This window comes from Homarus americanus, unplaced genomic scaffold (genome assembly GCF_018991925.1).
Source record: "Homarus americanus isolate GMGI-L3 unplaced genomic scaffold, GMGI_Hamer_2.0 scaffold52512, whole genome shotgun sequence".
Taxonomy (NCBI): Eukaryota; Metazoa; Arthropoda; class Malacostraca; order Decapoda; family Nephropidae; genus Homarus; species Homarus americanus.
The window spans coordinates 16,221,050-16,244,220 of NW_024735442.1; the positions used below are offsets into that span (position 1 = coordinate 16,221,050).

The 23,171-nt window shown below is 35.4% G+C and overlaps 1 protein-coding gene across 2 annotated transcripts; it reads left to right on the top strand.

The window, feature by feature from the left end:
* Positions 1-1,705: 1,705 nt before the first annotated feature.
* LOC121871072 (serine/threonine-protein kinase Chk2-like) lies at positions 1,706-21,216 on the top strand. Of its 2 annotated transcripts, XM_042373189.1 has the most exons (11): positions 1,706-1,878; positions 5,018-5,126; positions 5,929-6,037; positions 7,683-7,840; positions 10,640-10,767; positions 11,514-11,627; positions 14,390-14,593; positions 16,870-16,920; positions 17,323-17,531; positions 19,671-19,869; positions 20,416-21,216. In XM_042373189.1, exons 1-11 carry the CDS (start codon positions 1,843-1,845, stop codon positions 20,566-20,568), a joined length of 1,470 nt encoding a protein of 489 aa, XP_042229123.1. In that variant the 5' UTR covers positions 1,706-1,842; the 3' UTR covers positions 20,569-21,216. The 2 variants fall into 2 exon arrangements, with proteins under 2 accessions (XP_042229123.1, XP_042229124.1); XM_042373190.1 differs by lacking the exon at positions 16,870-16,920.
* The last annotated feature ends 1,955 nt before the right edge of the window (positions 21,217-23,171 follow it).

A 23,171-nucleotide genomic window follows, 5' to 3' on the forward strand; every position in this document is an offset into this window, starting at 1 on the left:
GAAATTAAATTAAAGTGAGGGGATTTACATATTGTCGGGTGTATCTACAAGTCCCCAAACTGTAGCCTTCTAAATCAAAGGAACTTTAGAGCCTTAATAAACAACGCAGCGATGCTCAACCCTAGCCACCTCCTTATCATGGGGGACTTTAACTATGGCGACATCGAATGGAGAAACGAGTTCACCCCAAATGACTTGAATAACCCTGCTACTCTTTTTGTAGAAACTCTGAGAGATAATTTTCTGTTCCAACATGTTAAAGACCCGACACATTACAGAGGGGAGGAAACACCCAAGCCACTTGACCTCATCATAACAAACGAGAAGGGTATGGTGGCCAAACTGGAACATTTAGCCCCAGTTGGCACCAGTCACCATGTAGTGTTGTCATTCAGATTTAACTGTTACCTAGTTCATGATAAAGCCAGGCCAAGGTGCAAATATTACAAGGGAAATTACGACGGGATGAGGGAAGAGATGAGGGGTATCCACTGGCCTGACTCACTAAGGCACAAGAACACAGACACTACGCTGAATATCATAACTAGTAAAGTGACCCATTTGATCGATAAATATATACCCAAGACCAAGCCCAGTGTCTCTAGGAATACGAGGGGACCCCTACACATGAACCATGCGGCGGTCAACAAAGTTAAGAAGAAAAACCCAGATGAGCAGGACAAGGGGATGTATGCAAGAGCCGTAACCAAGCAAGGCAGAGTGTAGAAGGCTGAAAGGGAGTTCCAGAGACTGGTTGCAAGCGATGTCAAGTCATACTCAAAAGCTTTTTACCGATATGCAAAGTCGAAATTACAAACTCGAGTAGGATTATCAGACCTGAGGCTTGAAGATGGTAGTTACGCAGATTCTGACCAGGTTAAAGCTGAGGCATTGAGCAGCTAGTAGTTTGTGGGGTTCAATGATGTTTTGTGTTCACACTCAGGATGGAATGGAGAAAGGAAACTCACAATGTGTTCTCTATATACATATTGTATTGGATGTACAATGCAGCTTGGTGCTGGGAAGGCAGCATGGTTACAAGCGTGATGTAGAGAGAGCTGGTTGGTGAGGACGCTCAGAGAAGGACAGCTTGTGGGTCGCCATGCTCGCCGGCGGGAGAGAGGACCGCCAGGCAGGCGGAGGAGCGAGGGCCGCCAGGCAGCGGCGGAGGAGGTGTGTTGCAGGCTGGTTGGTGTGGGTAGAAAGTGGGCAGGTCACCACGAGGTCAGGTCTTAAATAGCGGGGGTTGGCGTGGCTTAGTAGTTGACCCCCGCTCCGTGATGTATGGCGGCGCTGGTTGACCCAGACCACGAGGCATACACTGGGGAATTGGTGGGGTCGGCTACTCAGCGATAAACAGCGTTTGTAGGGGAGAAATCCACTACAAGTTCATATTCAGATATTTCGACGTCAAAGAATTTTATACAACCCCGATATATATATATATATATATATATATATATATATATATATATATATATATATATATATATATATATATATATATATATATATATATATATATATATATATATATATGCTGATAACCACAAGGAAAGAAGAAAACCTATTTATAACCCTTAATAATATTTTTTATGTATTAAATTACCTTAGGATACGTTAACTTTACATTATCTACTACAGGGGACAGTACTGCAAAAAATAAAATAGTAGTTTCGTTTTCTTGTTCGTTGTAATGTGCCAACATAAACCTTGTCCCCCCGTGCGTCCTGTGTGGGAAGACGGAAGAAAAACAAACTTATATTAACTATATGGCTAATGACTGACGTCTGGATTTTACTGTTGAGCCAGGTCCGTGGTTAAAGGGAGTGGGCAGCTACCATGGACAATATCATCAACAGTCAAGCAAGTACACAGGTGAGAGAGTTAATAGTAGGTGACTTATAAGATGGCGTTTTGAATTAAATGTGACGTGTTGTTATTACATGATGCACACCACTGGTATCATAGCTACAGTGTTTCCACTGTTTTGTAGAGTTATCAGTAATGATAAGTAAGGCTTGACCAGGTTAACATTAAGTATTATTGGAATCAATTTGTTGGAGCCTAAGAGAAAGTTGGGTACTGGTGCAGCTATGGAGTCCTGTATTTAACACATGTAATAGATATATGTCATCATTCTGAGTATCTTTCATTCTACAGTAGACACTTCTGTCGCAAATGAATAATAATGTTCAGTTATTAATAGGTAAATTTATAGTAGCTGACATAATTGGATGTTATTTTTTTGTTTTTACCGATCTTGTTTTCAGACACTAAAGTTGATTTTCTTTGAAAACGTTTTCTTTCAGACTACACGGGAATCATAGGAATTTTATCTTTACAACTCAATAACTTGGACAATTCTAAGACACTGGCTAATATTCGTTTAATGACTGTGGCTCATTTTTTGTTCTGAGAATAGGTTAGGTTAGGTTAGGTTTCAACAGTGATTTGGAAGTTAAAATTGTTATGAGAATAACAAAAAGGAGCCACAGCCATTAAACAAATATTTGCCGACACTTCTTGGCAATCCTGGAGCAGATGGCTAACACCAGAATGCATTGTTCAGTTTCATTCATTTTCTCCACAGATGTTCTTTGGATGATAGTAAGTTGTGGAAACAATATGACAATGCACAGAACCTAATAGAACCTGACCTAACCAACCAAAGAAACCTGCCTAACTTCCTAGCTCGGGTGCTAGAAAGTACTTGCGTTCGAGTTGTCCGAAAATAAAATAATCTTTTTTTTACTTTGACACTTTTATCGCATTTACCCACAACTGTGATATGGTGAGTTGAAAACCAGAACACTACATACTGTATAATGAAGTAGTAGAAAAGGTCCAAGCTATTGATTGCAAAGATAAAATTCCCGTAGATGAGGTTGGTGGCAACAAATGCAATAATACCTTTTCTAGTACTTACCTGATATTCAAATCTCCACATCTCGGTTTTGGATAAAATGTGCTAAAAGTGTCATCGAATAAATGTCTTGTTTTTGTCTGAAATTATCATTAAGCACACACACACACACACACACATAAAAGAAAAACTGCATCACTTCAATTCAATTTCAATATTTATTCCTTGATAGAGGAAGCGGGATCTTAGTGCTGTCACTAGGTACCCCTGTACAATGACACCAGAAGCATCTGGCAAGTGTCACAAGTATATATAAATATTATAAAGGTGCTTACTAAAGCCTAAGGAAGGAAGGATATTCCTTCAACACATCATCAATATTATTTACATAATATCTGGCCAGTATGGGGAGGATCATCGTGTCTCCATCAGGGGGTCGTGGAGTGGTGGTCCAGCAGGCGTCAGGGAAGGGTTGTAAAACTGTATCTAAATATGTCTTCTACTATTGATATAGAGGTAACATAGTAGTTTTCTTATTTAGAGAATTTGCCTTAAGTTGCCCCTTCTCATGATTCAGTGTCGTCAAGTATTACTTCAAACAACTTTAAAGCTTTTATAAATTTTTATTGAATAATGCAAACAGAGGAATATTCCCAAAGCTCACAGTCAGTATGCTGTAGTTTCATTTGGTGTATGGGTACATATCATCAGAGTACATTAGGGTAGACATTCAACATGCGCACTAATCGTAGCACAGACTAAGCCACAATAGTACTCAGTTTCCCTCAACACAATTTTTAACACCTCAGGGTTACTGGCATGGCGGATGGACTTTCTTGGGGTTCTGTGGAAGGCAGCATGTATGCATTTAACAACTTCCTCTGGTGTTTTAGAACACTGTCAGTCTCCTTAAATTGATTCATCCATGCATACAGGTCTCTTCAGGCCGGTGGTTCCTTGCCAAACTTTGTACGAAATCGTTCATATAAATAAACTAAAAAGTCGATTACCATTGTATTTTAAAAATTAATAAGGTAACACAGAGTTAAACGAGTATACTGTACAGTATATTAAACTAATGAGTTATTAGGTGTGGCGTTCCAAATGGGAACTAGTTTCCTGTTCTTTGTGTCAAGATGTTGACCAGTGGTGTGGGACACAGTCAGAGCTGTATACACACCCAGATAGAGAGCAAGTACAGGGTATTCCCGACTTATGAACGCCCACCGACACGAAATGGGTTAGACTTGAAATTTATAGTACGTATTTTATTTACCCGATGACTTATTTTTTACTTTCATTTACTGTATTTTGTCATTCTATTTCTACTTTTGTCTTAAATTAAGTGATTTTAGATGTATATAAGGACTTAGATTATGATATAGTGGTATTTTAAACATTGTTCTGTAAGTACGGTATGCACATAGCATGTGTTCCAACTTAGGTACAAATCCGACTTAGGAACGACCTCAGGAACGGAACCTGTTCGTAACCCGGGGACCCCCTGTACACGCCCTACAAGATTCAAGCTTTTGTGTTTTTTTATTATACATACTGTTTATGTACTGGTACCTTAACTCTACAAGGAACAGCTGGTTGAAACCTGTATAAAACTTTGTTAGAGTTTCATAAACCCTTCCTATGATAAACTAATTATCTGAGAATACTGCAAAGAGAAAGGTGAATTTGTGGGATAGGGTGGAGGAGCAGGTGAGCCTCCATTTTACTTGTACTTTTAATAAATTAATTAATGGTGTTTTTACCACACATGTTCAGGAGAGGGCAGTTGTAACTGAAAAACTTGGGGGAAAGATAAGGAATATATTATTGCTATTTGCTGCTGATTGGCTGAAATAAATAAATTTTAGAACCTCCTTGACTCATTGGCTGATCATTCATGACACTTAAAATAGCATAATGTGGTTGGATTTATTTATTTATTTATTATTTCTTTTAATAGGAATATGCATCTGTATTAATATCCAATTGCAAAAAATTTCATGCATATTGTCATGATTGATATTTTCCCAAAGTCTTTTTACAATGTTAAATTTCTTAAATTGCCAAAACAGGTTTTAATCTTCTTGTACCCTGTATTTATTGGTAGTTGTACGTATAAGAGTACTGTAACATCATTCTCTTTTATAACAGGGACTACGGGAAACTCAGGAAGTGTTGAGTCAGAATGCCTTCGACGTCACAGATGCAGAGATTATTTGGGGCAGACTCTTTTCTGTCCGGGAGAATATTTCTGTGTGCAGTATGTATTATTTTATATTATGGCTATTATGAAATTGATTAATTTGCTAGTGGTATATGAGGTAAATTATTGTTCATTTTTTATGTTGTGGTTGTACTGTATGGGACAACCGACTAAAACTTTAGGGTACTGTACAGTACTGTAGTCCCTGGAATGCTGTGGGTGAGAGGAATTTTTGTCTTGCAAAGTTGTATTTTTATTTAATTACTGGTACTGTATTATTTTTTACCACCTATCAGCTTACGAGCCAGGGATTGAACCCAGGACACAGCTTGAGAGATACACATATTACTGCTGTACAGTACTACAGTACCAGCACTAGGAATACTGTATAATAAACTACCTGATTTGGCAAAATTGTTTGTAAGTTGCATGAAGGTTAACCTTGTTTGTTGAAGAAAGTAAATTCATGGGTAAAATGATGAATACCTATTTATTCAATAATATCTTTCTTCTTTAACAGAAATCACAATGCAGTTTAAATGACAAGTGTATTAATTATTGTATTCCCAAACACCATTTACTGTAATGTGTCTAAAGATAATATTTTAACTTTTCCTATTTTTGGTTAAGGCACACTAGGATAAGTCCTGCATGTTAAGTCACTTGGAGTATAGCATTTTATTGGTCATATATTTATTACTATCTTGGACATTATTTCTAATTTTCATCAACATAATTTGGATTATGGATATACTGTACTGAAATTTGGGGTAAATACTTTGTCTTTTTAATATTGGTCTCTACATTGTGAACAATTGCGAGATATGTTTATGTATGTTAATGTTTTCCTCTCTTTCAGACTTAATAAACAACTGTTACACATTTGGTAGAGGTGATGCAGACTTTCGCTTCAGCAAAGATCATTTTGGAAACTCTTTCCTCCCAGCTATCTCCAAAATACATTTCAAGTTAGTCTGTATGCCATTGCTTGATAAAACAAAGATGAGGCAGTTCCATTATTTGATCACATTTAATTTTTTAGAAAATTATGCTGAAGATCCAATATTGACCAAGGATGGTTGCCTAATGTTCATTTAGTGATATAGGCAGGGTTGTGAAGTAGTGAAATAACTGGACAGTACTTAAGTACCTGTACTAAAATAGTTTTTTCAAGGATCTACTTTCTAGAAAGTACAAGTGTTTTGAAGTACAATACAGCACTCTTACTCCAACTTGTACAATCTAGGAAAAATATAATACTGTACATTAACTTTGGACAATGTTGAAGAAATTATGCATAAAGATAAAGATGAGAATAGATGTAAATATAATAGGAGTTAATTCCAATGAGTGCATCAGCAAAAGAGTATAGTACGAGTTGTAACCAAAAGAGCGTGTGTGTGTGTTAGGGGAAGAGCAGTGTTTGTTGGTTAATGAAAGACAGAATGTGTGTATCAAAAGTTTGCATAAAAGTACAGAAGGGAAATATACATTTATGAATTTAGGAAAATCTTCTGATAGAGTAGATAGAAAAGTGATATAAGATGTATGAGGTAAATGGGAAACGTTTGAATGATGGGGAGAAGGGAACGTGTAGGAGTGTGATGAAAAAAGGGAAGCTGGTTCTGGTTAATGGTTGGACATCAATGACTGTTTAGTATGTTAACTAAGAACATATCAAGAGTCGAAAGTTAACCGGCAGTAGTAGAGAGAAGTGATAGTTTACCGTAGTGAGTATTAATATGGGAATTACACTGCTCTAGTAAATGATTCAGGAGCAGTCACAAATATTAGTGAATTGGGAAGAGTAGTTGCTAGGAAATCATTAACGGTGAATGTGAGGAAAAGGAAGTGATGAAAATAAGTAGAGAAAGTAGATTACTGTACTGTATGATAATGTGAGCTAGAATGAATATAAAATAGAGGAGATGGAATGTTTCGGATATCTGGAGTTGAATGATGAGTGATGAACTGACCCACAGAATTACTTGAGAGAAGGAAGAGTAAGTGATGGAATGATAAATGTATTTATATAAAGAGATAGCCATGTCAAAGAAGTTTAAGATGGGTATGTACGGGAGAAATATTGAACCCATATTTGAAAAGCAATTTTTTAATTTTTCACTACTTACCATAAATACATAGTAAATTGGTAACTTCTAGCCTTGACATAAGTAGAATTGATGAAGTCTACAATTACTTTAACCAAGTTTTTTTTCTGGTTACTTATACTGTACTCTTAACTGAGTAACAAATCACAGTACTCCACACCTCTGGGTATAAGGTCACACTGGACTTAGGTTCTTAAACTCAATTTTTTTTATGTCCAGTTATTGTTCCCATTCTGTAAAACTGGGTTAGGGATAGGAAGGACATCTAGCCATTAAATTTGCAACAAATTTGCCTCTTGGCAAACTTACCAACCTTACCATTAGGTAATGGGAAATTAATTAATTTGAATTGGATTAAAAATCAAGTACTGTACAAATATGATGATGCTGTATGAGTCACAAGATAGCTGAGAATAAAATTATATTATTATATATAGTGTCATACATAAATTCAGCATAACTACACACTCTTTTGTCCATAAATTGATTGTATCTTTTACAGAGTTACCCGTGAAAGTAAACCAAATTCAGAAGTGGTGGTAATTCTTGAGGACCTCTCCTGCAATGGTACATTTGTCAACAAGCAACAAGTGGGCAGAGGAAACAAGATAGTGTTGCAGAATAATGATGAGATTGCTCTTGCACATGCCAACAAGAAAAGTGAGTTTGTATTTCATTTCGCTACACCATTTAATATTAGTACTGTGCCAGCTTTGCTGTTTTGGCCAAGGGTTGTTATCACATATGTTGTGTGGACAGGTATGTAGGTCCGTGGGTGTGCATGTGTAGTAAGCCCTCATCATTTGTGAGGCTATATTTCTGGAAAACCTCATAAATTTAGACTTCATAGATGCCTTGGTTCTTTGGAAAACGGGGCTTAGATTCCTGGATCATACTGAATTTAGGGGAAGATTACACACGTCTGTTTACTGTAGCCACGGAGGTGCAGATGACTAGTGAATCAATTGGCACAGCACAGTATGTGACACACTGCCATGTAATTGTGATAAGATTCAATGAATTTTTGGGAGTAAAAAAATTTATTTTGCTCAAATTTCCAGTACAGTACAGTATAGGTTTTCCTCGACATGCTAAATCAGGATCTGTGGTCAAATGTTTAAATTTTGATAATTAATTGACCTAATACAGTAGTTCCTTGAGAATAATATTTTGATTATTACCTGTAATTCTCTAAATTACTAGGATAACACTTAATTGCCAGAATTTCGTATTTTTTTGCCACGGATCCTTACACTGCATGTCAGGGAAATTAATTATCAAAATCTCAAATTCCAGTGGCTTTTAGAACAATTAATTATCAGAATTAAAAATTTTTGAACACATCTTTAATCTACACACCGACAAATACCTATACCTGCACGGTACTGTACTAAGATTTGGAGCAAAATTAATTTTTTGCACCCTCAAAATTATAAGATATATTGTACTCTACAGTGTTGAACAGTGGTACTCAATTTTTTTTTTTTTTGTATTAAGAAATTTGATTTTGCTCAAAACACTATCGGTAGGTCATCTTCAGCCTGCTGAATCAGATCTGTTGTAGAAATGTTGAAATTTCTATTATTAATTGTACTAATTGTCCCTTGTAATCGCCAATTAAGATGATTGTGGGCTTGCAGGATAATGAGGCACGTCACGATGGACACGAACAATATAATTCAGTCATAGCCTGTCAATACAAATTACATATCAGTGAATCAATTCCTTAACACATGATATAAAAGGCTTAACATAATTATTGAAGACACAGTAATCATAGCAGGACACAATAACGGAACCACATTGAGCTATTCGTCAAATTATAACATCTATAATGTTGCCTAGGCTTATACTAAAGAATGTGCAATTATAAGATGAGTAATTCTCGTATACTCTAATTATTTGATACAGTAGAACATCAATTTAAAGCGATTAACTTTAAAATTATTGATTTAAAGCTACACCCACAATTAAGGACAATTTATTAATTGAAAACGAATCTTTCCTATTTTACGTGAGTCAATCTGGTGCATCATATGGAAATACACACTTTTAAAATTCACGCCTAATGTTTACTGCCAGATGCATCACTGGGTACACTACACGGCTGCCCACCACCCTCCCACACCCTCACGCATCCTCAGTTCTCGCACTGACTCTCTAGTGAACGGACATATTGTGTGACACTGTCTCCTTCTACCACGTGCATCAACCATCGCCACTATGTCCAAGAGGCCAGCTACTATATCATTAACTTCCCCAAAGACCAAGAAATCAAGGCAAGCAATTACACTGGAACAGAAAATCAAGGGGCTGGAAGCACAGCAGTGAGGAAATGGTGCTTCAAGTGTGGGGCGTCAACTTGGACAGTGATGTGAATAATGAGCTGGTCGAGTTGGTCTCTGCATCTTCAGAGGATGAATTGTCTAGTAAATAAAGTTGAGTGAAAATCTATTTTAGAGAGCATAAAGTAATTAAAAACTAAGTTGAGAGGAAAGTGAAAGTGCTTGGTGAATCAGGCGAGAGGTGGGTGGTGCACAGCGCCAGCGCGGCTACCCTCTCACATGACCACTGTCTCACATCAGCTGATCGCTAGTAAACAGACCATTTCGCATCCCTTAATTTTAGCTTTGTTAATTTATGAGTGTTTGTTTTAGCAGAATACTACAAAAAACAATGTTTTGTTTATTCTAGGAGATGGGCTGAGGTACATCTGGGTAGACTCTCAGTCTTTTTTGTATTATGTGTTTCTCTCAAGTACCAAACTAAATTATTCCATTGAAACAACACTTCGATTTAGTGCGAATTCGGTTTAAAGCGACCTCTCTTGGAACGTATCTCGTGTTATATCGTCGTTCTACTGTACATGACAATTACACTTACGTGTTACGGGTCTAATGCCAGCAGAGGGTGGAGATGTTCACAGTATGGCTGTAAGGGGTGGTCTGAGAGTACATAGAAGGCCAGACAGTCACTGCCACCTGCAGAACTGTCTACTGAGCAGAAAGCAGGACCTCTCTGCTGTAAACATCCTCTCGCTTACATCTTCACTAGTCTCATAACTAAACTATTTCTAACATTTAATTAACACTGTCCCGCGGTTCCCCACGGGCAGTAACAGCCCTGGCGTATGAAATTTTTATACACTACTGTAATTAATTTTCCTAATTACTTGGATGACAATTATCAGAATTTCAACTTTTGGATCACATATTCTTAATATGTACATCAAGAAATACCTTTACGGAATTGAAATTTTGAGCAAACTTAATTTTTCTGCCCCCCAAATTGATTTTGCTCAAAGTATCAGTACAGCATATGTATAGGCCATCATCAACATGCTGAATCAATAGGAAAACTTATCCACTTACAAGAGACAATTGTTTCATCATCTTAGTTGCTGCAGTAAACAGAATGTTGAGATCAAACCATCACTGTTACACGTTGTTTTTTTTTCAGTATTTGTGTTTCATGATTGTGTACAAAATGATGCTCAAGACTACCCTGAACAGCTAACTCAAATGTATACCATAACAAGAACACTGGGAGAGGGCAACTTTGGTGAAGTCAAATTAGCCTACAAACAGGTGAGTCTTGTACAGTTAAACTGTTTTATATATTGTAGCAGTTTGTGAACACACAGTGGAGCACAAGAGAGGTGGTGTTTACAACACGGGTAACTAGTTCAAACTGAGACACTGGCACTGCCTCTAGGACTTTCCCTCTGGTTAACAAAATGTTTATCAGAATTATTGGACATTATCGAACATTGGTTTAACAGACTTTGGCTTTAGTGACCACGGTGTCCCCCAATTATTCCGTAATTAGAGTAAGGCCTTGAAATTATCACCAGGCATGTGTAAGGTTATCTGCTACCTAAACTGTTGAACCCAGATGTACTGTAATAAGCTTGAAATGAAAATACAACAGCAGAAATTCCATTAACTCATAAAAATTTATGTTTTCTTTTGACTTCCTTATTTGGAGGGTATCTGTTGGCCTATTTGACTTTGTTGTTTGCCAGGTTTTACACATTGAACATTTATAAGTCATTGAAAATTTACAATATTTCAGCTTAACTATGGGTTGAAAAGGGTTTTGTGGGCTTACTTAGAACCTAACTACCATATATAACATTCTGTGTATAAGGAATTCAATTATGAGTTTTGAATGAATGACTTGCCAATTAAATCTTGGATTGCAACCAATTCTTAAACTGTGGACTTGTATTTACAATATTTTCATTGTTCACATACAGTATAAGAAATTATTGCACAAAATGCTTTTAATGTTAAACTTAGTCATATTTGTTATTCTTGTATTACTGTTGCAGGGTACTTTAGAAAGGTGCGCAGTTAAAATTTTGAAGAAAAGAGGAAGTCAGCTGTTACTTAATAATATAAAACAAATCAACAATGAGATCGAGTTATTGCAGTCTGTTGATCATGTGAGTTCCTTCTTGTTGGTTTTATTTAGCTACAAATGACAGGTAAGATTGTTCTTTGTAAACATATCTATACTGGGTTCCATGTGGTGTGAAGGAACAGTACAGGTTGACAATCCCTTATCCGAAATCCTTGGGGCCAGAGGCATTTCGGAATTCGGAATTTTTCGGTTTACAGAATGGTTAGGTTTTTTTTTATGTGTGTGTATTAGCCCACCTGGGCACAAGTCACTGACCCACATTTGGGCCTGGGGGGGCGAAAATATAATAATAATAATAATTCTTAGGTCTAGGTCGTGTTTCTCACTTTTTATCTTTTTTTTCATTCTTGTATTTCTTAATTATTATTATTTTATTATTACAGTATTATTGTTATCATTATTATTTTATTTGGGTGTATTTTGTATTAGATTTTTTATTTACTATGAATAATTATTATTATAATTATTATTACTATTACATATTCGCCCCCAGGCCCCGATGGGCTAATCCCTGTTTAAAAAAAAATTAATTCGGTTTTCAGAGCTTTTCGGTTTTCGGAATTTCAGATAAAGGGTAGTCAACCTGTATTTCTTTGTACAATACCATTAATTACCGTGAAGTGTTTTATGTATATTTGTGAGTGCTAAGATTCACTTAATACAATTCTTTTGTAAGTTGAAGATATGATTAAGTGTCTGTAGATATTTACACTTTTTACACATGTCTTACACAGTTTTACCAGTGGTTCTCCTCACTTTAGATGTCTATCTCTTAAGACCTTGTGTATGGAGTCCTCTCTGTGCTAAATAAAATCGTCTTTTTAGCAAAAACAAAAAAAAAGTTATATCCCATAATGAAGGGATTAATCCATGCCAAAAGCAGCAGTAGTTCAACTGTATTCCTTCTTTTATATATAGTATTTTCTTACTTGACACACTCACACTGCTTCTCCCCATATAATAGAATAAAAACCTACCTTATTTAGTCGGATAATAGGCGATAAAAAATATCACATGACAGTTGGCAATAGCTGGGCTCAGGTGTCAAGCATCGTCTTCTGCAACTCTCATGTTTTAGTTGTGGTTGAGCCTTTCATCGAAAGATGGCAGCACAACCCAGGGCTGGCTGTGAATTCAAACTCTTGGAACATAGTTGATTTAAGCAGGAATAACAAAAATTTTTGTCGCTGTGGACTACAGCCAATTCTCGCGGTGTTGCACAATAAATTTAAAATCGACTACAGTTGATTTTCACAGTGAATGGGTTAGCTAAATAACATTTACAAGTTTTACTTACATGGTATAAAAGATTATTTTAGGTCTAGAATATGGAAAATTACCTTGAGACCAAGTGCGGGGCCAGAAGATTGGTTTACAAAATTATGAAGTCAACAAGATGCATATGTGGATACAATAGAACGACGATATAACACGAGGTACGTTCCAAGAGAGGTCGCTTTAAACCGAATTCGCACTAAATCAAAGTGTTGTTTCAATGGAATAATTTGGTTTGGTACTTGAGAGAAACACAAAATACTAAAAAGACTGAGAGTCTACGCAGATGCACCTCAGCCCATCTCCTAGAATAAACAAAATATTGTGTTTTATAGTGTGATGCTAAAACAAACAGTCGTAAATCAACACAGCTAAAATTAAGAGACGCGAAATGGTCTGTTTACTAGCGATCAGCTGATGTGAGAGGGTGGTTGCGCTGGCGCTGCGTACCACCCGCCTCTCGGCTGATTCACCAAGCACTTTCACTTTCCTCTCAACTTAGTTTTTAATTACTTTATGCTATCAAATATTGATTTTTACGCAACTTTACTTTAGCAATTCATCCTCTGAAGATGCAGAGCCCAATTCGACCAGCTCATTATCCACATCACTATCCAAATTGACGCCCCACACTTGAAGTACCATTTCCTCGCTGCAGTGCTTCCAGCACCTTGATTTTCTGCTCCAGTGTAATTGCTTGCCTTGATTTAGTCTTTGAGGTAGTTAATGATGTAGTGGCTGGCCTCTTGGACATAGTGGCGATGGTTGGTGCACGTGGTAGAAGGAGACAGTGTCATACAATATGTCCGTTCATTAGAGCGTCAGTGCGAGAACTGAGGATGTGGGAGGGTGGCGGGCAGCTGTTTAGCGTGCCCAGAGATGCGTCTGGCGGTAAACATTAGGCGCGAATTTTAAGTGTGTATTTCCATATGATGCACCAGATTGACTCGCGTAAAATAGGAAAGATTCGCTTTAAATTAATAAATTGTCCTTAATTGTGGGTGTCGTTTTAAATCAATAATTTTAAATTGAATCGCTTTAAATCAACGTTCTACTGTACTAGATATGAGATGTATACAGAATAACAAGGCAAGCATTGGGTAGAAACAATGACAGTGGTTGGTGAGCTGTGCATGAGTAATGGCCATGGAAATATGTGTTTTGATGAGGAGAATATTAAGAAAGTTTGGAAAAAATTAAGGAGGAAATATTGATTCTTTTGTGTAGTTTTTACTTAAGGAAATTAAACTCCAAATCACAAAATCATTTTTTCCAGTATTTTCAATTTCATGTGGTCATTCACTGTTAACCAAGATAATGAACACTGCATTTGTAAATGGGATTAAAAAATTTTTTTGCATGTCTTTAATGAAGAAAATTTCTCAATTGATAAATTGAAACTATGTAAAGTGCATTTTTAGCTAATTTGCCCTTTTTTGTGTGATGTATTATATCAATGTCAGATTACTCCCATCAGCCTTATTGAGAATTATCTTCTTGTTTTACCAGCCTTGTATCATCAGATTGCAAGATGTCATAGAAACACCGGAGAAGATGTACATAATAATGGAATTGGCAGAGGGAGGGGAATTATTTGATCGACTTGCTGCTAATGGACGGCTACCTGAGGCAACCGTTAAATTCTACTTCTTTCAGCTGGCTCTCGCAGTTCAGTATCTACACATGAAAAGCATCACCCACAGGGATATCAAGGTACTTACATTTTTATACAAGATGATATGCTTTTACTTACAAGATATATTTTTCTAATAGATAAGTGAGAATAATTTTCCATGCTAACAGTACGGCATAATAGTGAGTTTTGGTGGTAATAATTTTCACATGAAAATAATGAGAATAGGATTGCCAATGACCTTGTAAAGTGAAAAAAAAAAGTAATGTAAAGGATTGTTAGAAAAATACAATTAACCAGTAAAGTCAGACAATTATCATGAATTATGGATTTGGTCACTAAAATCAGGAAAGTGTCAAGACAATGAAGTTATTCCATAAACTCTGTGTATTGTGAAATCCTCATTGAAATTTTGATTAGTGGAAGAAATAAATGGGTGGTGGGTAGTGGTAAGGTTGTTGATTTAATAAATTTCCTCCTAATACTGTACAGTAGTTGTACAATCTTCCAAAGGTATTTTGCAGTCATCACCCAACAAATATTCCAGTAATGGGAATATTTTACACCTTGAAAATGGAATTTAAATGTACTGTAGTAAATTTGAGAAAATAAGTCTATAAAATTCAAAACATGTGAGTCAGAATGAATAGGAACCCTGGAGATACTGTTGATATGTACAGTAGAACGTCGATATAACAAAAGATACGTTCCAAGAGAGGTCAGGACGCTTTAAACCGAATTCGCACTAAAATGAAGTGTTGTTTCAATGGAATAATTTAGTTTGGTACTTGAGAGAAACACAAAATACTAAAATGACTAAGAGTTTACCCAGATGCACCTCAGCCCATCTAGAATAAACAAAACATTGTTTTTCTAGTATTATGTTAAAACAAACACTCATAAATCAACACAGCTAAAATTATGGGACGTGAAATGGTCTGTTTACTAGCGATCAGCTGATGTGAAGATTTGGGGGGAGGGGGAGGTGAGGTGAGGTGATATGTTTGACAGTTGATGCCAAGATCTAGTGCTTATTTATTTATCTGTCCTTAAGAGTGCCTTAAGTTTTCTCTTATAAAATGTCACTGAACTGACATGTTCTAATTAATTTTATTACAAAGGGCTAAAAAAAATTTTCTTGTGCAAAATATATGACGTTTATATTCAAATTATTCTCTGTCTTGCAAGGATTCTAGCAATGCAAATTATATTCTCCTAACTTTAGTCTGTGATATTATATAAGATAAAAATTGTAAGCCTATAACCAAACCCTGGCTGGGAAGATGGGGGGAGGGGAAGTGACAGTGACATGTTTGACAATTGTGCCAAAGGTCTAGTGAAGTATTTATTTGTTTATTTATGTCCTTTAGATTGAGTTTTTGTTTTTTGCTTAAAAAATATCACAGAAGTAACCGGGGAGAATATAATTTACATTGCTGGAATTCTTATAAGATACGTAGTAATTAATTTGAATATAATCATGCTATAGTTTGCACCAGACACAAATTTTAGTAATCATTTAGTACATTATTTTGTGTACATGTACAGTATAGCTTTGCCCTTAGGACAGCATAGCATGCCCAGAGAAGCATTAGGCGCGAATTTTAAAATATGATGCGCCAGATTGACTCACGCAAAATAGGAAAAATTTGCTTTAAATTAAAACATTGTCCTTAATTGTGGGTGTCGATTTAAATCAATAATCTTAAATTTAATCTCTTTAAATCGACATTCTACTGTATTATAATTAGCAGTGTATCCTAACTCAAGGATCTTAAGTACTGTCTCAAGTTAGTTATTACCTTACCAACAAACACACATATGATTCTTAAGGTCTTGGAATGTATCTTCCTATCTGAAATGATTGTAGTGTACAAATTGATTTAAAAAAATGGGTTTTATTCTGTACAGTACAGTAAAAGGTATAGGCCTAACCAGAAGTAAAATATTTAATGTGGAATTTATCATAAGAAGTCCTGTTTTAGGTTATCCAGCATAAGAAAGAATGGCATATAGGTACAGTATTCACAATTCAGATAGGATACTCTTGTACTTTAATAAGTACTGAATGTTAAACTCAGATCTTTAATAAACATTTTTTTCTTATCTTCAAAATGTCATAAATTTTTCTGGTGTTTAGTTCTCAGGTTCAAAATCAAATTTAGCTATAATAATCTTGTAGTCTTGTCATTAACTCTCCTATATAAGAACAGGATAAGTACTCTACCTTCAGATGGACATTTCCCATTTAAATAATTAGATTTATCATGTAAACCACTGTGACACCCATTAGTGTACCCACTAGTGGAAGTTATGCTTCTTCACGTGCATTCTATGAAAGCTTTCCCTCCATCAGCTGTCTTGGCTGGCTTGGACCTCACAAGTTATGTTTGGTGTCACATATCAGGTATGGAGAATGAACCAAGATTGTCAAGTTTACTTCCATGGCTGGAAACGGATAATCACATTACCTGAAGCTCACCTCCCATTGATTCTTTGCTCAGTTCAGTGAATGTGAATGATTGGCATAGTATGACTTGACAACTATGGTTGAGGATGTTTGAAGTGTGAAGAGAGGGTTTACAGAACTTTTCCCAATTACTTAGCAATGCACCAACTCAACTGTGGTGTTGATTCAAACCATGATTGTTTCAAGCTGCTTTTGCTCTTGACTTAGAATGTCAACAGTACTTATCACACATTTGTTTGATGGTCCTCCAAGACCCTTTGTCATACTGCCCATACCATGAAGTGAGACTAAACAAACTGAGTCCATTGTCCTCTGTTAATTTATTTCTTTATTTTTCAGCCAGAAAACATTCTCTTAGCCACAGATGAGGAATACACTCGTGTTAAATTGACAGACTTTGGTTTGTCCAAGCTTGCTGTTGATGCCTCTCAGATGACTACTTTCTGTGGCACACCAACATACATTGCCCCAGAACTCTTACAGTTCGAGGGACTTTCTTACAACAAAAAAGTGGACTTGTGGAGTTTGGGAGTTGTTTTGTTTGTCAGGTTGGTAAATTCTATTTATATTATTGTTTTTCTCAGTCAACTTGTCTACTTATGTTTGCTTATCCCTGAAAAATTACATTATATTATTCTAGTAAAGGGGTGAAAGCTATTATTATTTGTTGTTCATGTATTTTTATGGATTATTGAACCATAATAATTACCTGAGTTACCTCCTCCACTTTATCTTTCATATGGTGTATTCAGGTATTCCCTAATTTATGAAGTTTTAATGAATTTTTTTTTGGTGTACACAATGATTATTAGCCAATAATAAACACAATTAGTGAAATACATGCGGTAGAGCACACACAAGTTACCAAAAAACTGTGCCACTGGTTCACATAATGATCCTGTGAGCCTTGCTAATTAAAACACAGCATGTATTTTAATTTTAACTTACGTAACTACTTTTAATGCAGTACGTACAGTGAACCCTCAAAGATTCGGACCCTGTAAATCCGTATTTCGGAAGATTCGGACAAAAAATTGGGGGGTTCTGGGCTAAGGAGCCTACGTAAGAAGCATTCCCAAAACAGGGTGAAGGTTTTTATATTGTAAAATGTCACAAACAAAACTTAGTCAAATATAACTTGCATTGCTGGAATCCTTGCAAGACATCGAATAATTTGAGTGTAAACATTACTTAGTTTGCACAAGATATAAAATTTTAGACCTTTAGTGTAGTCATTTGATTATAAAGTGAGTATGTACAGTAATATGTTGCTCAAAATTATGGCTGCTTCACAGGAAAAAGTCTGTATAACTAACCCCAGTGGTCAGGATAATATGTACTGTATTTTTGGTATTTTTTTCATCATTACTGTACAGTATTTATAATTTTTATACATTCGGACAGGTGGTCCCCCTTTTAGTCCTGATATTCAAGGGGTCACTGTACTGTATTATATATTGTTTTTAGTTAAATTGTCTTCATTATCTGCCCAGGTCCAGTATGGGAAGCTCCAAAATATCCTATGTCAGCATCTCAGAATCTTCTGATGCTGTAAAAGAATAAAAAAAAAGAAAAATGCAACTTCACATTTTTGGTTTACACAGTAAATGGAAAAATTGGCCAAAAATTAATATTTTGTATCTTTGGATTTTCGGAAATCAGGGACTGCCTTTACAACACTTTTATTCAGAAGTTATCTTCTACCACCACTTTGGGCTACAGGGTAGGGATTTAACCAAATTACAATAACAAATAATGTGTATCTCCATCAATCTGTTATATTTTTTGTGCTTTTGTATGGCTAAGATGCATCAAAGAAATAGAAATGTTAAGAGAAGATATGGTCAAGGCAAAAATGCATATAACCTAACCTAACCTAACAATATATTGTAAATGGCAACACCACTCCTGCATGAGAGAGCAAGTCCACAAGTCAGTTGGTCCATGGCTCACGCACAACTCACACCAGTCGGTGTGTGGGGGAGACGGGATGCTCATTGCTCCCAGCACTTCATTACTTTTATGATGCTTTATGACACGCAGCTTTTCTAAAGAATTCACAGCATACTCTCAGGATTGTGGTAGAGTAAACATAGACATGGTATCGTTAAATAAACTTTGGCCTAACATTAGCAAGAAAGGGTGTCAGAATTTTTTTTTTCATTAAAGTGAATTAACGTTTAGCGAATTATCACTAAACGAGGGATACCTGTGTTTCCCTCACCCCATCCTTGTTGGACATACCGTACTGTATAGATATAATTCAAAAGTAATGTATATTGACTAAAATTATTCTGATACTGTCCATTAAATTGTCAGCTATGTGAAACTAGTTACAGTACTACAAGAAATGTTTCAAATACGTAATAAAAAGCAAACAAAATGTGATAGGTGAAGTTGACTTTGTTCACCAGTGAAATAATTACTTCTAGTTGTCATATGTTCTCTTCTTAAGAAATTAGTTAAATAGATTCACCTTTAAATAATTGTATGAACCTGTACTGCAATGGGATGAATATCAAAGTTTCCCTAAGTCCGGGTCATCTGACAATGTCACAGCCGATCATTCCTTGAATGGCTAAAACCTTTATTTTTCATGTATGCAGTGGGAAAAATAGTCTTTAGTTCTTTTAAGCTTTAACAGTTAATCTCATTAGGATTGTAGCTAATATCATGTGTCTCCACAGCTTGTCAGGCTATCCTCCCTTCTATGGTGAAGAGGATGCAAAATTACGTTTTAAGATCAAGAATGCTGTCTATAATTTTCAACCTAAACTTTGGACAGAAATCTCTGATGAAGCAAAGGATCTGATTACTAAACTATTAGTTAGTGAACCGTCAAGGAGACTTAACATAGACCAAACTCTGAGTCATCCTTGGTTGCAGGTGAGGATATTTTCTTTTAAGTTTTCTTTTCTTGTGTATGTTCAATTACAGTACTGTATTTGTTGAAAACACGGTGCACATACATAAGCATCTCAGTTACTGCTCCATAACATTTAAGGGGCAAATATTTAGCAAAAAATTTAAATTTACAGTACAGTATAACAGATATGTTCAACAGTATTTCAAAACTTTAGAATTATTAGGAGTCATCTTGTTTGGCATTTTCCTACCCCAGCTGTTGTGACTGTGGGAATGCTTGTGTACATATCTCTTTCTGCCTGTGGTACATTTATTAGTGGCACACTGTACTGATGTGTACCTTCCCTTTATAGGTCAAATTTTTTACATGAATACCATCTCGTGAACTTAGTAATATTTCTGGATATAATCATTGTTAGGGGTGTACCGGTATAAAATTTCTTATCGTTGTTTTAATTTTTGTTTAGTAATTCTATCCATAAATTGTGCTTAATTATAAGTGGAAATTAATTCATTACCCTGGGTATATATTCAAAAGTAAGAAATTTAAGAACTATATCTCTTCAGGATGAACTTATGAAGAAGAAAGCTCTGGATCTCATTCACCAGGATCAAAGTTTACCCACAAACAAAAGAAGACTAGAAGAAAGTGAAGCTGATGAATTAGAACTGTCTGATGCCAAAACTCCCAGAATTCAAAAAGGGATTGGGATAAATTAAGTTTTCAGAAGTAGAAAAAAATTATCTGAATTTAATAAGTATATTTCTAAGTTACTCATCAGCTCAGGGGAACCAAAGACTTTCCATTCCTCAAATTTTATACAGTACAGTAACTGTACAGTACAGTACTCACTTTGTGTTATTAAACCAGTAGTTGCTAATAGCCTTGAATCTGGCTCTAAAAAGTTGTTTAGTTTTTTGGACTAATGTCTAGTATAAAAACTGTAGTGTTGAGTAAATATATACCATTGTGAGTTACATTTTCTGTATGATAAGAAGTGGCTGCTTGAAATGCATAGGTTTATTTTTGCCCTAGTAAGTTGTTTCAGAAATAGAAATAGAAAAATTCTCGAGAAATTCTTACATTTTACAGTGTTTAAGTCCTCTCATGTTTCATTCCATTGAGAATCAGATATGGGTTTGTGAGACTGAATGGCAGTAAAAATGTAAGTAGTGGAGGTGAACTTTTGTAAGCTTTGTTCTTTAAAACTTGTTGATGGTGTGAGTTTTTGCAAATGAAAATGTTTCAGTAAAAAAGAAATATAATTTATCAGAGGACAATTGACAAAGTTGAATACAGGTTGACAATCACTTATCCGAAATCCTTGGGGCCAGAGGCATTTCGGATTTCGTAATTTTTCGTTTTTTTTTTTTTTTTTATATATATATATAGCTCACCCGGGCACAAGTTACTGATCCACATTTGGGCCTAGGGGGCGAAAATATAATAATAATAACAATAATAATAATTCATAGGTCTCGGTCGTGTTTCTCACTTTTTATCTTTTTTCATTCTTGTATTTCTTTATTATTATTTTATTAATACAGTATTATGGTTATTATTATTATTATTATAAATTTTATTATTATATTTTATTATTATCATTATTATTTTATTTTGGTGTATTTTTTAATTAAAAATTTTATTTACTATAATTATTATTATTATAATTAGTATTACTATTACATTTTCGCCCCCCAGGCCCCGATGTGGGTCAGTGATCTATGCCTGGGTGGGTTAATCCCTGTTTAAAAATAAATAAATAAATAAATAAAAATTGCTCCACAAAAAAACTTTCGGTTTTCGGATAAAGGGTTGTCAACCTGTATTGTTGTATTTAATGACATTTATTTTTAACAGGAAAACCGTGAACATATAATTATGATCTTGATACCTGTGCTGGCATTAAGACTACAGTAAGTGCAGTCTAAAATATTTCTTGCCTTATTGTACGTTTTGGTTGTCAGGTGGTATAAGCAACTATTAGATTCCCTGGATCAGCAATCCAGCCAACCCTTTCTTATGCATCACTGTTTTTGACACTCCTGAACATGCTCTTTGCTGATCATCCAAACAGTTTTGCAAATTTTTCACTTGCACCCCACACAAAAACACCTGTTTGTAAAGACTAGTGTGGGAATTTTGTGTTACTAAAAATACACTGTGACAAGGCTTCTTCTCAACATAAGCATTGTGTAACAAATTCACTTCATCAGCATAGGTTCCTCATGTGGAGCATTAACTTTTTATGATGAAAAATACATCTCACATAACAAGTTTTTGTTCTTCATGGGTCCCATTTGAGCAGACATTATTATTATAAAACTTCCAGACACCTGTTGCTACCATGCAAAAAATTGGATAATAAAAAAGAAGCAACACTGGATTTTGCTGTTGGATGGTTCTCATTTATGGACATTGTGTGAATTGAAAACCTGTCAGTTTGTGGGACAGATCTACTTAACATTAACAGGAGGTTATGCTCTGTAGAGAAACAGGAATGAGAATAGCTGAATGTAATATAAAGTAACAAGTCTCTGAAAATGAGTAAGATGCATTTTTATGAGCTCAAGCATTTCAAACATTATTCTTCGGCAGTGTGAGAGTGTGGAATGTCTGGGTTCAAAGAGAGAAAAAGTGCTTGTGATATGTGTAAAGTGATAAACAGGAATGCAGGGATTTGTGCAGTGGTGTGAATGTACAGTTGACCACATGTACTGTATAGTCATTGGCAACTCCTCTCCTCATGTTACCGATTCATTCATAAAATGATTCTGACATGTTTGGAAAGGCCATCAAGAGGTGGAACACTATACAGTACATGTGGGCAACTAACTGTACAGTACAGTATTAAGAACAGACTGGTTGAACCATCAAGATTGAAAGTACTGACTGCTACATGAGCATGCATGTTTTCAACAGTCGTAAAGAAACTACTATTAAGTGTTCAGACAAGTGCTGCTTTGATATCGAGCATTTGGTAAATTGTAGTAATTTAGGTTTTGTAAAAAAAAAAAAAATATCTGGGTCCCTGGTTAAGATAAATTATCACATAACGCAAAAGATAAAATAGCCAAAATTGTGTTGCAATTGACAAAATATGCCTTAGTGCAAAGCAAGTGTATACTTTCATGGTAGAGTTTGCCGTTTGTTTATCATTTTCATAGAGGATTTGCCCTTTATTTTTTCAAAACTAATTTATTATTAGTAGATGTGTGGTGCCTGCAATTTTTTAAAGACTTATATAACATGAACAAATCTGTAAATGTATAGTACAACTTAAATTTAATAAATAATTATACTGTGCTTTATATTTTGTGTA